Consider the following 13856-nt stretch of genomic DNA (forward strand, 5'->3'; position numbering starts at 1 on the left):
AAATAAAAATTTAAAAAATGAATTTAAAAAAGGGAAAGAAAGACAGAAATTCTTTCTCTTGTAGCTTGTGCCTTTTCCCAACCAGTTGTAAGCTGGAGACTGAGCTCATTAATTGAAATAGAAAATTCATAATTGTGTTACGGGCATTACTTGAATTACATGAATCTACGGAAACAAGTCATTGAGTCTCGTTAAATGACAGGGTGTGGGTCTTAGAATGAACTCATTGACACTGTTATCACTTTTAAGAGACATTTATTTTGAAATTACCCATGTTTTGGTGGAAACGCTGGAAGTAATTCCGTGGATTATTGCCACGAGCTTCACCTTTGAAGCGTGGCCGCGTGCGCTCTATGCGTTCACGTCCGGGTTGGGGCATGAATCGCAAAATTTTGTTATTGGAAGTTGAGCACGATTGCAACAACAACTTTTCATTCACTTTGCGCTCCATATTGAACTCTAGTGAAGCTGCAAGTGTCCTGATGTATTTGGGGCTAACTGACCAGCCGAATATTTGCAGTTGTCTGTTTTACTCTGTCATAACTAATAATAATAAAGTGCTTAGGCTACAATTCAATACAGAATAAAACTGCATATACATAATATATACGTCCAGCACGCTGTAACATCAAATAGCTGTAAGCTTCGGAAAAGAAGCCTAAAAATGTTATATCAACAATAAAAATTTTATTATTTTTTACACAAATGAGCTCGACACCAGTGGGCGTGGCACAGCACAGGTAAGGAAACCTCAAACACAGGAAGTTGAAAAGGTGGGCTGTGTGTTTATTTCTCGGCATAAACGAAAGCAAGATCACCCCGTGTAACGAGTCTAAAGGTAGGAAATAATAATGCTGTGTATTTTTATTAATCATGAGCCATTTTACTTCAGTAAAACATGAAGTCAAAACACGGATGAATTTAGCAAACAGAAAGGAGAGCTGCTGTGAATGTTTGGCCTCTCACAAGACGGTCTCATTTTTGACATAAAGAAATATGTAAGCCTAACAATGGAAAAGTCTCATTTCCAGTGTGCTTCAGAACTGATTTTAAGACGCTTTTATTAGTTTTTAAATCTCCTAATGGTCTTGGTCATGGCTATCTGGCAGATTTGCTTTTATTTTATGAAGCATCCAGAGATCCCAAATAATCTTTTATTAGGGGACTTTTAACCATTTGAAACCTGGGCAAATTGGCTTAATTTGTTTCAAAAACATGCAAAGAAGGCAATAAGCAACAAAAGAAGAATGACCCCAAAAACCGGCACCTGAGAATTAATTAGTAATAATAATAATAATAATAAGAAGAAGAAGAAGAAGAAGAAGATGAAGAAGAAGAAAAAAAAAAAAAAAAAAAAAAGAAAAAAAAAAACAAGGAAATGACCTGAGGGAAGTGCTTAAAAAATATAATAATTCTGTTTAACAATTTCAAATGTGTAACTACCATAATAATAAATGTCCCTACCTTTTTTGGTATTGTTTTATTGTATGAAGCACCTTGTGTTACAGTTTTGTTTGGATGAAAAGTGCTATACAAGTTAAGTCTGATTAATTGATATATTAATTTAGTTTTGTGGCCTATGGTCAAATGCATTAATCCTACTGGAATTCCTGTGGTCCCCTAAATTACCATCACATATTTTTTATTAGTCACTTTTGGAATGAGGAAACTTCTGTCTTTGGTCCTTCACCTCACCCACCCAGTCAGCCATTATTCTCCATTAAATAATCCTTCACGCCGCTTTACTGTCCTCAGTGGCAGTTACAGAGACACAAGCCAATGATCCACTTTGTTTATGACGGTCTGTAATAGAATTTATATCCATATAATCTTCTTTTGTACACAGAGGAAAATGCCAGAGAGGGGGAGACACCAGCACCAGAGGAGTGATGCGTATGATGAGTATAAGAGCAAAGACAGGGACTACTCACACAGTCGAGACCACGCGTCGTACGATGACAGAGGTCGTAACCAAAAGCCGAGAGACCTGGACGAGAGAGGCTCTGCTGGTGACAGGAGGACCAGACAAAACAGACAGAGGGACATGACAACTGCCTCCCACAATGTGCCACCTGCTTACAGAGACCGAGACCATGAAGGACCCTCGAGACTGTAAGGGACTGCACACTGTATCCACAAGTCTCACTGTCACGACTTCCTGTAAAAATATAATTAATTCCTTGTAGGTCCAGAGAGACTTCAGAGTACCACTCTGAAGGGGAGTATTATGAGCGAAAACACCGACAAGCTCTCTACAATCTCAGATACATCTTAACCAGCAGAGGCAAGTATATTTATTTTTTGGGTTCTTCTAGGAAATGTTGGTTACAGTCGAAGCGCATGCTCCTCCCCCGGTAGCCAAAATGACCTGACCCAGCATTAGCCTGAACTCTGCAAGCCAGAAGAAATAAGTGGACTGCGTCCGACTGAGATCTGGCATTAAAGACACTCCAAAATTGAGCCAAATAAACTGTTTTATTTCCGGCTGTTGACACTGTCATCACAGAGTCATTGTCAAAAATGATCTAGCCCAGCACTGGCCCGAACTCAGGATGCTGCAGGAAATAAGTTGGGCCACAGATGGTTGCTCAACTCAGCTGAGCCGTAGGATTGGGCCAAAAAAACAGGTCCGATTCTGAATGCCAACACTGCAATCACTGGGTCAGCTTTTACAACCTCTAAAATTTGTTAGAATGACAATACAAAATCTAAAATGATTTTTGTCCTTTTTTTCTTTTTTTTAAAAAAATAATCTATTTAACATGTGTTATACATTTTAAATGTATTTTACATAACCTTTATTTACCAGAAATATTCCTATTGAGATTCAAAAACTCTTTGTAAACACGTCCTGGCAAAGACAGCAGCATAAAAAGAGAACTGCCATTTAAAAGTGGGCCTTTACTGAGACCAGCAAATATTTGGCTTTTTTGTTGATCAATAAGAACAAATTCACTCATCATTTCAGCTCTAGTCAAACTGTGCTGCTTTAAAAAAGTCAGTATTGTGTTTATCCCTTGTCTCCCAGGTCTGTGCCAGCTGATGGAGCTGTTTGTGAATCTGCTTATCGTCATCTGTGCCGGAGTGCCATACAGCAACAACGGGGGTTACCGTGACCTGGCCAGCCTCGGTGGGATCTACTATTATCACTTTGGAGGAGCCAATGCCTTCACTGGAGCCGATGCAGAAAGGGTGAAAGAGCTGGACCGACTTTTCCATCAGCTCTCGCGGCCGCCATATGTCTTCACCATGGCCTGCGGTGGGGTTTTGATGGTGTACGCCTTGGCCATGCTTGCTCTGGGGATTTTCAGGGTCCCTTACCGCTGGCCCCCTGTGCTGCTAGCGGAGGCTCTGCTGAACTTCCTGATCGGCCTGGGCTACATCCCTGCGCTGGCCTTCTACTTTATTAAGCTGCAGGGAACTTACAACGATCCCATCTGCAAGGAGAGAGAGCAGATGTACAAGAGCAAAGGGCACCAGGGCTTTGAGTGTCAGTTCCACGGTGCAGATATCGCAGGAGGTCTGTTTGGGGTGCTCGGGGTGTTTGTGTTCATCTTTGGTGCAGTTTTAGCTGTCAGAGCTTTCAGATCAGTGCGGGAGCTGAAGAAGCAAAGAACAAATGAGGACAATAATTTTTAAGGCTTTTCTCCTCAATATATTTGAGCAAAAGTGGAAATCCCTGTGACAAGAATACATGGAAGGTTTTTTGTCATATTTGGTGTTATTGTGCATTCACAATTGTTGAATGTGATTTGTGAATCAGCTTTTTTTTTAATCCACTTTTTATACTTTGGAGAATTTTTTTTAATGGGATATTGTGTAATACTGTTTTATTCCAATCACAAGTTTACATACCTTTGTGCTGCCTTTTTGTAATTTCTATAAATGTGTAGCAATAATAAACCACTTTAATATTGCTTTTTTTTTGTTCATAAAAATACTTTCAAAGTAAATGCAGGAAGGAATTCCTAGATAATATCTATTCACCTTTTTCTAGATGAGTCACTTGGGTGTCAGACACACACAGCAACTTGCAACCAAGAATACCACAAGTTGACAGTCTTTCAAAAATGAGATTGTCGTATATGTACAGTCCGCTAGGGTTTCATAGACCTAGATTTCTTTTAAGGTACATATTGAAATTATGATGCGTTCCTTAGATCGCAGTGCTGTCCGAGTGAAGCTCAATCTATTGATATTTAATCCTGTCAGTTGAATCTTTGCTACAGAAAGTTAGACTGAATTGACTATTAATCTTGACAGGAAAATATCCAGTTATCAGTGTCAAATGTCTTTTCCAAACCAGGGGATACAAGTGCGGCAAAGCGTCCTCTGCTTTGAACTGTTTTTATTTTGTCTTTGCTTGTCTCCATGGGGGCAATAAGTGATATAATGGCTCCTCCACAGACTCTACTTGAAAGAAGCAAAGAGTCTAACTCTGTCCCTACCTAAATGTCTTACATTATTTACAAGGAAAACATGAGACATCAAGACTTCTGTCACACTTAAGATTACTTATATCATCATACGTAAGTTCAGGGTGTCATTCTGAGCTTCACCAATAGATGGCAGATCTACTGTGTTTAGGAATTCACTCATGACTGTAACACATGAAACTTGATTGTCCATAATTCCACATCAGATTGGGATCTCTGTTTCTTATGATTAACTTGTTTTCTTAATCTGAGTACTGCTTCCACAATAAGCAGTGGTGTATCTAGATTTTCTTTTTTTGGGGTGGCCCAAGTGAGGCACTGACTTATATGTGAACATACTTTTTAACAGTTGTATCAGTTCATTTGTTTGTAAAATAAGTCAGGCTAGACACTAATTAGGTACATTACTGTTTCTCAGGACTGAATTGCACTTGCAGAAAAACACTCAGTTTACTGTCAAACAGTTCAAAGTGACTGGGCAAAGAGCCAGTCATAATGGGGTGGCACCTGAGGTGGCCAATCAGATTTCAGGGGTGGTTCCTGCCGTCCCAGGCCACTCCCTAGAAACGCCCCTGGCGACAGGATGCCAGGTGGCACGCCGACCATTTTCTAATTCACATTGAAAATATGATTCACACTGGAAATTTTAACTGTAAAAAAGGTGCGAGCACAAAAACAGAGCTGGTTTATTGATTTATTTTTTAAAAGTGCACGGGGAGGATCCCTTTGACCCCCTAACAGAGGTCTGGGCTAGGCCCTGAATGCCCCCGAATCCTAGAAAAGCCTCCACCTGTACACCTGACCCGTGCAGGGCTGCTGCTGCTTGCTAAAAACGCAAAACGCATTTTCTCTATATCTGCATCAGCAAAATCTGTGATGGACACATAGTCTATTCATGAAAACTATTAATGCGAATTTATCCTAAATACTTACACTTGGCTTGACATAGTCGCACCTTCTCATCCAGGCTTGGCAAACATGCAATGAATTAAACCAGGACGCACTGATACGACTAGATAACCTTCTATTAGATAATGGAAAAATAAGCTGTAAACATGCTATCTTATATTGATCGAAAAGAGTCATTTTGATAATATTTATTGGCATGAAAACATAAAAACGGTGAGCAAAATGGACACTGGACAAAAAAAATTCACAGTAAAAAGTTTTATTGCTACTTGGCTTAAAGTTAATTTAAAAACAGCTCGTCTGCTCAAAACTAATGATAGCAGCATTTCAAACGAAAATAACGACCATCTTCCACTCTCACAGTTCAAGGGGAGTACAATTCTGCCTGATACACAGCAAAAGTGCTCATTGTTAGTCCTGTTCCTAAATAATGAAACTTTTAATTAATAAACGTAAAACTCAATTTTAGCATTAATCTGCATGCTAGCATAAAAAAACTCAAAATATTAGATATGCTCCATTTTGTACAAATAAATCACATTTTGTATGTACTCTAAGCTTTTCTGATTTATATTTAGGGCATGCTTTCAACACTGAATACAGCTTTAATTAGTACCTTCAAAATAAAGTACCATGATGAGTGACAGTTTTTTGTAGAACCCCAATCACTTTAAATTCTGTAGTGGAGAGGGAAATATAAATTTGCATGAAACAATGAAGTACAAAAATAAACATCAGCTTCTTGGCATTGAGAAAAAAAATATTCAAGCGTTTCTCAAAAATAATGTACAGAAAGGAACCGTGAGATTAAACAATGGCTACTTTGGTCACATGTTAAACAACTGGAGCATCTTGGATCAGTTTCATTCACCAAACCCACGCAGAATTACAGTCAATCCATTACTCACACGGGCATGCATACACTGACTGAACGTGTGCACTTAAGCTTCATTTTACACACAAACACGGACATTTTGCAAACATAGTTGTACGAGGGGCTTTTTAAGTTGTGCAGAGAGGAAATGATCCCTTATAGTTAAAAAAAATGAATCAGCACTTTTTAAAAAAACAAAACGAAACACTGACACTGTAGCCTTATCATGTACACGTATCCTCTATTTTGGTGCACAAACGGTGTTATGAGTTTTTCACTACTGGACCCCCTCCACTAAAGAATTAAAGGGAATATCTGACACCAATGCACCGTACCCCGTGCTCCCTCCTCCTGCATCTACGCATACAGTCGGCATATGTACACGCACACTGATTAGTCTACTGATCGTAGTCGTTATTCAAAGATACATCATGTTGGGAATTTATATCAATCAGACAGGACAGTGGGTGAGTATGTGGCATTAGCCAAGAGACAGACAGCATGAATGTACAATTAGTGTGCAACTTTATAAAAAACTGACTGAGGTGATTTTGAGGAGCACTAAAAGTAGCAGCGTAATGCAGTCCAAACTACAGACTGTATGATAAAGATGGACAGCATGAAAGCTCCCTGAAGGTGAAGCTAAAACATCTCCATCGCCCTCTGGTGGCTGGCTGCAGTATAGGTCATAAACCCTGCACCCGCCATGTTAAGGGATGGGACTTGGGCCAAATTTGGTCTCATTTGGTCATTTTATATAGTTCTTATCACACTGATGTTTGTTCAAGTGTTTGTTTTTCTGATAAGTATGGATTTAATTACTTATTTGATGCTATAAAAAATGGGGTTTTACATCATGATTGACAGCTGTGTGTGCCAATTGCTATGTTGTGAAGTTGGAGAAACACTACTGAGCATTTTCAGTGGGTCGCATACCGTGGAGTTAATCTGGAAGCTGAACTTTTTTTTTTGGTGTATGAGCCAGGCGAGCGACTCCATAGGAATGGATTGAGTAGGGGCCATTTTTGGTCCACTGTCTAGTTATTATTAAAGTCTATGGTCCGCATCCAGGATATTTTGGCCTCATTTTTGTACAGTGGGAGGAAGTGGAGATGTGTTGTCCATCTTTATATACAGTAATTGTCCAAACTAATAAAAAGTACACTGTCAATGAGTCAAGGAGAGGGACAGAAAATAAGAGCAATGCAACTTAGACACACAGTCCCATATTACACACATCACACGTACATACATCAGTCATTATTCATTTTCAGAAATATTGAGCAATAGGATTCTTGTAGATTTAAGTGATGGATGATCTGATATACATGTATATATATATACAGTTGAGACTTTGCATATTTGTATGAGCGAATTCCCACCTTTTTGTTTCTAAGGAAAGTTCAGTCTCTCCTCTCCAAACATCCTTAACAGTTCAGTCTTCGCACTTCACATGTGTAATATAATGCACAATCATAATCTGTCTTATAGCTTTTCTAACTCCTCCTGTGGCAGGTTACACCTGTCGTGCCCTTCCATGTTTCCCTGCCATCAGCCCAGACCCCTGACACTGTGTGTGAGTCCTGGGTGTTTGGCATCTCAGACACTGCACAGTCTGATCAATAAAGTGACTTCTTAGCCTCATCATCATAAATAATGTTTTCCCATTTTTAATTTTAGAAAAAGAAAATTCCAAACTTGAGCTGAATGATTCATTTATATTTAGATTAAGAGTAATGTTGGCAGATAGAGAAGTGAAGAACATATATTGTGGTGTGTATGGTGCTGAAAATTTAAAGTATTAGTGTGAAATATTTAGGGAAATTCAGTTACATCTATCAATGCGGATTGCAAATTGCAACCAGCTGAAACTTCTCCTGGTTAGAATTCCTTCAGTGTTAATTGTTCAGGAGTTTTACTGGGAGCCTAATTATACGCAGGGGTCTCTTCCTCTCCAAAACAAAAGGAACATGTGATTTATGTTGGTAAAAACACAGAATAAAGCAGATCTGTTTAAAAAAACTGTTTTCCGACACTCTCATTGTGGAGGGGTGCAAACTGCGTTGGCCAATGCAAAAGTGCGACCGGCCAGATCTAGAACCAGCGTTTGGTTTACCAACCTCCATGGATGAGGACCTGTTCTCTGTGTTGATATGAACAGCTCATTCTATGATAATGAAAACTCAATAATTGTTTTTTAAGTGATTCTGCACAAAAAAGTAAAACTATTTATAATTAATTAAATTCCACTTTTGCCAATATATTTTACTAAAACCTACACACTGAACTTTTAAATATAATTCTGTAAAGAAAGCAAACAAAACCCACTTTGATTAAATAAGAAATGTTTGTAATATTAAAGACACACCAAAAAAAGGGAATGTTGTAAAATGAATTGTCATTATGTCACTTTATCATCCTTCCTGTTGGCTATGTATTCTTAGACAAGACGTGATATGTTGGACTGGGGGAAGCCACAATAATCCCAGCACACTATGTTGAACAATATCTCATATATTTAACTCAAAACTCTGAACATCATTATTTTTTATTATATGTACAAAGTGCTTTAACTGTGCGAGACAAAAAGTTGCAAAGAAAAGATTCAGACTCACACATCACTTAAGGCTTCATCACTGACTTCTCACTCATTCCCGTGGAGCAAAGGACACAGGGGCTGCTTTAATAAACAACCCCGGAGCTAAAGACCTCAGTCGCAAACAGAACCTAAGAGTGGCAAGAAACAAAGGGCCTCTCCTTCACTTTAAAAATATACTGAGTAGCGTTTACTTTAAGGCTAAAAGGGAACACTGAAAAGTCCAGCTATGAAACAGCTGTGGAATGCCAGAAATGCACCACTACCGACTCGGAGTGGCAACCAAAAATGTACACCTAATGTCATAATCACTGATATGAGCAATTACCCAACTTTGGCCTTCTTATAAGCACAGCAGCCCCAGGAGAGCTTCTTTCCATTTTGGCACAAGGTGGGGAGGTTCAGGATTGGGCAAACGGATACTCCATACTTCTTTACATTGTTGGTAGTGTATCCCATCACAAAGCAGCTTTTAAGTATTTTCCTGTTGTTTGCTAGCATACGGAAAAGACACAGAGGCACCTTCACTCAATACAAAGTCAATGGAGAGCGATGGATTGTTTCTTCCCGGTGGGGGTGGGGCTTAAATGCGCTCTGTCTCTATAGCACTATATATGACTTAAAGAAATACTTTATCCCCCAAATGACCGTTTGTATATCAATTACACAACACATGGTATGTTGATTTTGTGACAAAAGCTGTTTTTCTCATTTGCCATGATGAACAAACACTCCAAAAAATTGAGAAAATTGTTGATGCTTAAAAGTCATAAGGGTCCGCATTTAACAACAGCAAAACTACATTTAAACATCTCTTTACAAACTCTCACTCAAAGCCAGACTCCACTGACAAGAACAGGAATGTTACTGTGCTGAGGATGGGAGCTGCTGGTCTGCCGCTGCCTCGATCAGTTAGTGTTATTGTGTTAGTTGGGATTCACCAACTTCACACAAAGCACAGACAAACTAGGACCCCATGTAGCTAAGTTAATAGAGCAGGCACCCCTTTGCTCCATGTCATCCCCTCTCTCTCCAACTTTCACTCTTAAGCTGTCCTATCGGACTACAGGCAAAAAAACAAAAAAAAAACATCTTAAAAAAAAGATAATAATAACAACACAAACAATCTGAGGCAGCAGTAGATCAGCAGCTCCCATGTTCACTGAGGTTGAAAATGTGTGTTAAGGTTAAATAGAGTCTGGCTTTAAAGCAAGCATAGATACGTTTCACTCTCTTTTCCCTTCCTGGTCTGAAAGAGCTGTCTGTTTAAAAAGGACTGAGCGTATGACTGGATAAATGACACTGATCATACTGCAAGAGTTGAGTGAGAGTTTGTGAACATGTTTTGGTATAGTTTTGCTGTTGTTAAATACGGACCCCTATGACATTAAATAATCAAGAATTTTCTCCATTTCTGGATTCTTCGTTCACCGTGGAGGCATCCAAGAACAAAGTTTTCCTCATCAATTCAGCAGAACACACGGTGAGTAATTGAACACAAAAGGTTAACTAAGGAGTGAAGTATTCCTTTAATGAGAAATAAAATGCAATGCATTACTTATTGTGTTTGCGTGTGTGTGTGTGTGTGTGTGTGTGTTTTTTTTATTGCAGTAGCTTGTAATGCTGCTGCACTGATAATTATTTTATCAACTCTGTGATCCTAACTTTAAAGATCCTAAAACCATGTTCAATTATAGCAAGACATACTTTTTTATGCCCCAAATTTCTGTGTGTACTTGTAACACTGTGGTTTAAACTCTGTGGCATTTTTTGTGCACATTCCAAATTGCGCAAGAAAATAGGGTTTTGGTTCTGTTTATAATTGGCCACAATAACACACCCTGTAAGTCATGTGGATGTGTGGGCAGTGCATTACAGAGCAAAGCTGAAAAAATTGCTAAGATGTAAAAAATGTCAATAACTGAATCTGCCTGTAGGAACATGGATGGATGTTTATATATTTAAAAGGGTAGCAGCGCCCAAAGTTTGGATATACTAAAATGTACAATCTTAGTACCAGTGGACATATTTTCTTACCTACAGTACATACAAATACTGTATCTATCCTTCATCTCTTGACAGTACACCATGAAATTAATAATTTACTTTTGTGTCTTGACTGGTTCGTACATATAATAAAATGATATCCAAACATCCCAGGGTCCAGTCACCATAAAACTGACTAAATTTAAATTAAACTTTTGAAAATTTCCTATGTAGTTTTTAAGGAGATCATTTGATCATGCACTGTCACAGATTATACTTTTATAGGATTTTTGAACTCTACAACACATCCGCTCTGTACAGTTGAATGACTTTGATATTTTTGACAGCTATTCAAAATGTATTGCGCTAAATGGCAATACTTTTCAATCTTGGTGTCAGCAGCGCAAGCACACCACGTCAGCTGGCTGCTAGTTTTGCGTGTGTACTATACTGTATGGAATTAATTTATCCTATATAGAAGATTCTATACATACTGTGTGGGAATGCTAAAAATAAAATCCAACCATAGCGTTTCTGGTGATGTAAATGCCGTTATTTTGTCTTCACATCTTCTAGTCCTATGTGCCTTGCAGGCATTTATACTGTCTGATTTCCTTTGTAAGCCACAGAAAGAGGAGGAAAGCAGAAGCGGTGCCAGTGCTGGTCTCTTGGAGACACTGTCCCTCCTCCGAATTAAACTAACAAGCTCACGTCCCCAAACACAGCCTGGATGTGGGGGAGCTCTAGGCTGAGTCGTCTGCAGTAGGCACTTTTTCAAGTTTCAGTTACAGGGCTTCTCTCCAGGACCTGAGAGACCACTGAGCCTCTGGAGAGGAGATTCGACCTCACTGAACACAATACACACCCTCTAGATTGCTTGCTGTCCAAGTAAAGGGAAATGTTGCTGACATGTTTAAACACATGAGGTATCCCATCTCAAGTCAGACTTGTTTTGGTCTGTGATAGCCAGCCGTGCTTTTCACAACAACATGTTATGAAGTGGGATTTTGGCTGCCCATGTTTCTTGGATACGCAAACCGTACACAGAAACCCTTTTTTCACATCACATTGATGGTCACTTTGTGACCATCCAGGTCCTATAGGTTTGTCTTGTCCTCACAAAATATCTGAATGGCAACTTGAATTGGAATATCCCCCACGTATGACAAAAATCTCCTCTTCCTCCCTGGAATGGCACATTCACAGAATTTCAGCCACACGGCGCTGTGCTGCCCCCTCCTCTAGAGGGCGGTATCGTAGACTTCCTGCTGTAGGATGGGGGCCGGGCCTGGAGTTGGGACCAGGTTGGAGGCAAAAGCAGGAGGGTGTGGATGATCCCACACGGGGTCTTTTAAGGAGGGGGGTATGGATTGTAATGGTGGGCCTGAGACTAGAGGGCTCTGGCCTCTTAACTGCTCCCTGACCTCCTGCTCCAGACTGGGAGGCACTATGAGCTGGTCCTCTGGGTCCTGCTGTGCTGGGGCAGTGAAGTAGCCAGATTTCTTCTTAGGAGCCTCCAGGGCCACCTCGATGAGATTATGACTGTCCTCAGGGGCTACGACAGAGCCGTTGGACAGCTTCTTCCCAAACAAACTGGATGTGGAAGGAGACTTTTTGAGGTCTGCGATCTCTCTCCCACATACAGCCAGCAGGCAGCCGTTTGTGGCAGAAACCACCACGCTGTTCTGTCTGCGCATTTTGCCATTGGGATAGTCAGAGCCTCGTTTTTCAAGGTCCAAGTCTTTGGGGCTCTCAGGGGCCCCTGAGCGTAGCTGGAAAGCGCAGCAGTGAATGTCTACCTCCACCTCTAACTTGCTGCCATTGGAGATTACACCCTCAAGCGGAGCTTCATCATCACTGTCCAAGCCGTTGTCAGAGTGGTTACTGGAGAATGTAGCAGAGGACGGCTGCCGCTGGAATAGGCCAGGATGTGTTCCTGCCCCAACTGAGCCCGGCACCATGATCCCACACAGTGTGGTAGCAGGGTGGAGGCTGCAGCGTCTCTCTGGGCGGGATGCGGGGCCCGAGGACGGGTGCTCGTCTGAAGCGGTGGACCCCGCCTCGCTGCCCACCTCTGACGCTGACGTCTCACTGTTGAACTCTGAGACAACACCACTACTGGATGAAAAGGTGGCTGGGTCACTGGGGCCTGGGGTTACGGTCACAGGCACAGGCACAAGGGTGGGAGGGGGACCCCGTGGTTCAGTGGTGGAGACAGGTGGCTCGCAGGTGCAGCTGTCCTCTCCAATATGCAGGGAAACCACTGCAGCCTCGATGTTGTCCTTGCAGCCGTAACTCTGAGCGAGTGAACACAGCTTCTTGGCAGCAGCGCGAGGATCCCGCACAGCCTGTACGGTGCACACAGCCTCCTGGTAGGAGACCCGTTCAAACAGCGCTCGATTCCCCAGGATCAAGAACTCATCCTGGGAACAGAGAGGCTCAGTGTGCACCCAGGGCTTTGGAAGCACCCAGGGAGACAGATAAGAGCAGCCCAGCAGGCGAGAGCAGCATGTCACTCCACTCACTTTGTTATCCTGTAAAACAGAAGTGCCATTAGAATTGTAAATGAGTGTGTCACTTTATGAAATACATACTCCTGAATATGAAGCTGCATATTAACTCGATCAAAAGGTCGACATGATGGCTCTAATACTAGGGATGTAATGATCCAGAGATCTGGATCGATTTATCGATTCAGTGATTAATGATGCAATTACATTGATGCAAAGTATAAACATCAGCCTATAGCATCATCTTTAGGATGTGCCTTTGTTTTAAAATTCAGTTTCACCATCAAACAGCAGCAGGCAGATGGCAAGCTGCTAAGAAAGAGATGATGAGGACAACATTACTGACTTGGGAATAAGTCAACGGTGTGGAAATATTTTGGACTTTGGAGAAAATAAGGGTCAACAGACAGAGCACATGTCATATGTAAACAATGACATTATGGGATTAACGACAACATACCTGCCTGGCTGAGCATCTCACTCAAATAGCTTCTTGCTATTGCAAAGCAACATGAGCTGCTCTGTTTCAACAATGTAAGGCTGAA

At 40.8% G+C, this 13856-nt stretch overlaps 2 protein-coding genes across 3 annotated transcripts in view; one reads left to right on the plus strand and one right to left on the minus strand.

Moving 5' to 3' along the window:
• The first annotated feature begins 405 nt into the window (after positions 1-405).
• On the plus strand, positions 406-3898 carry marveld3 (MARVEL domain containing 3). 2 transcript variants are annotated; one of them, XM_042486897.1, is made up of 4 exons: positions 406-740; positions 1847-2112; positions 2187-2284; positions 3029-3898. In XM_042486897.1, the coding sequence occupies exons 2-4, from the start codon at positions 1853-1855 to the stop codon at positions 3637-3639; spliced, it is 969 nt and encodes a 322-aa protein (XP_042342831.1). In that variant the 5' UTR covers positions 406-740; positions 1847-1852; the 3' UTR covers positions 3640-3898. The 2 variants fall into 2 exon arrangements, with proteins under 2 accessions (XP_042342831.1, XP_042342823.1); XM_042486889.1 differs by lacking the exon at positions 406-740 and adding an exon at positions 755-838.
• Positions 3899-11204: 7306 nt separating this feature from the next.
• Positions 11205-13856, minus strand: part of phlpp2 (PH domain and leucine rich repeat protein phosphatase 2) — a 51921-nt gene continuing 49269 nt past the window's right edge. The window contains exon 20 of the mRNA XM_042488110.1: positions 11205-13335. Within this exon, the coding sequence (XP_042344044.1) occupies positions 12043-13335 (1293 nt within the window). The 3' untranslated portion in view covers positions 11205-12042. The remainder of the gene's footprint in view (positions 13336-13856) is intronic.

This window comes from Plectropomus leopardus, chromosome 1 (genome assembly GCF_008729295.1).
Source record: "Plectropomus leopardus isolate mb chromosome 1, YSFRI_Pleo_2.0, whole genome shotgun sequence".
Taxonomy (NCBI): domain Eukaryota; kingdom Metazoa; phylum Chordata; class Actinopteri; order Perciformes; family Serranidae; genus Plectropomus; species Plectropomus leopardus.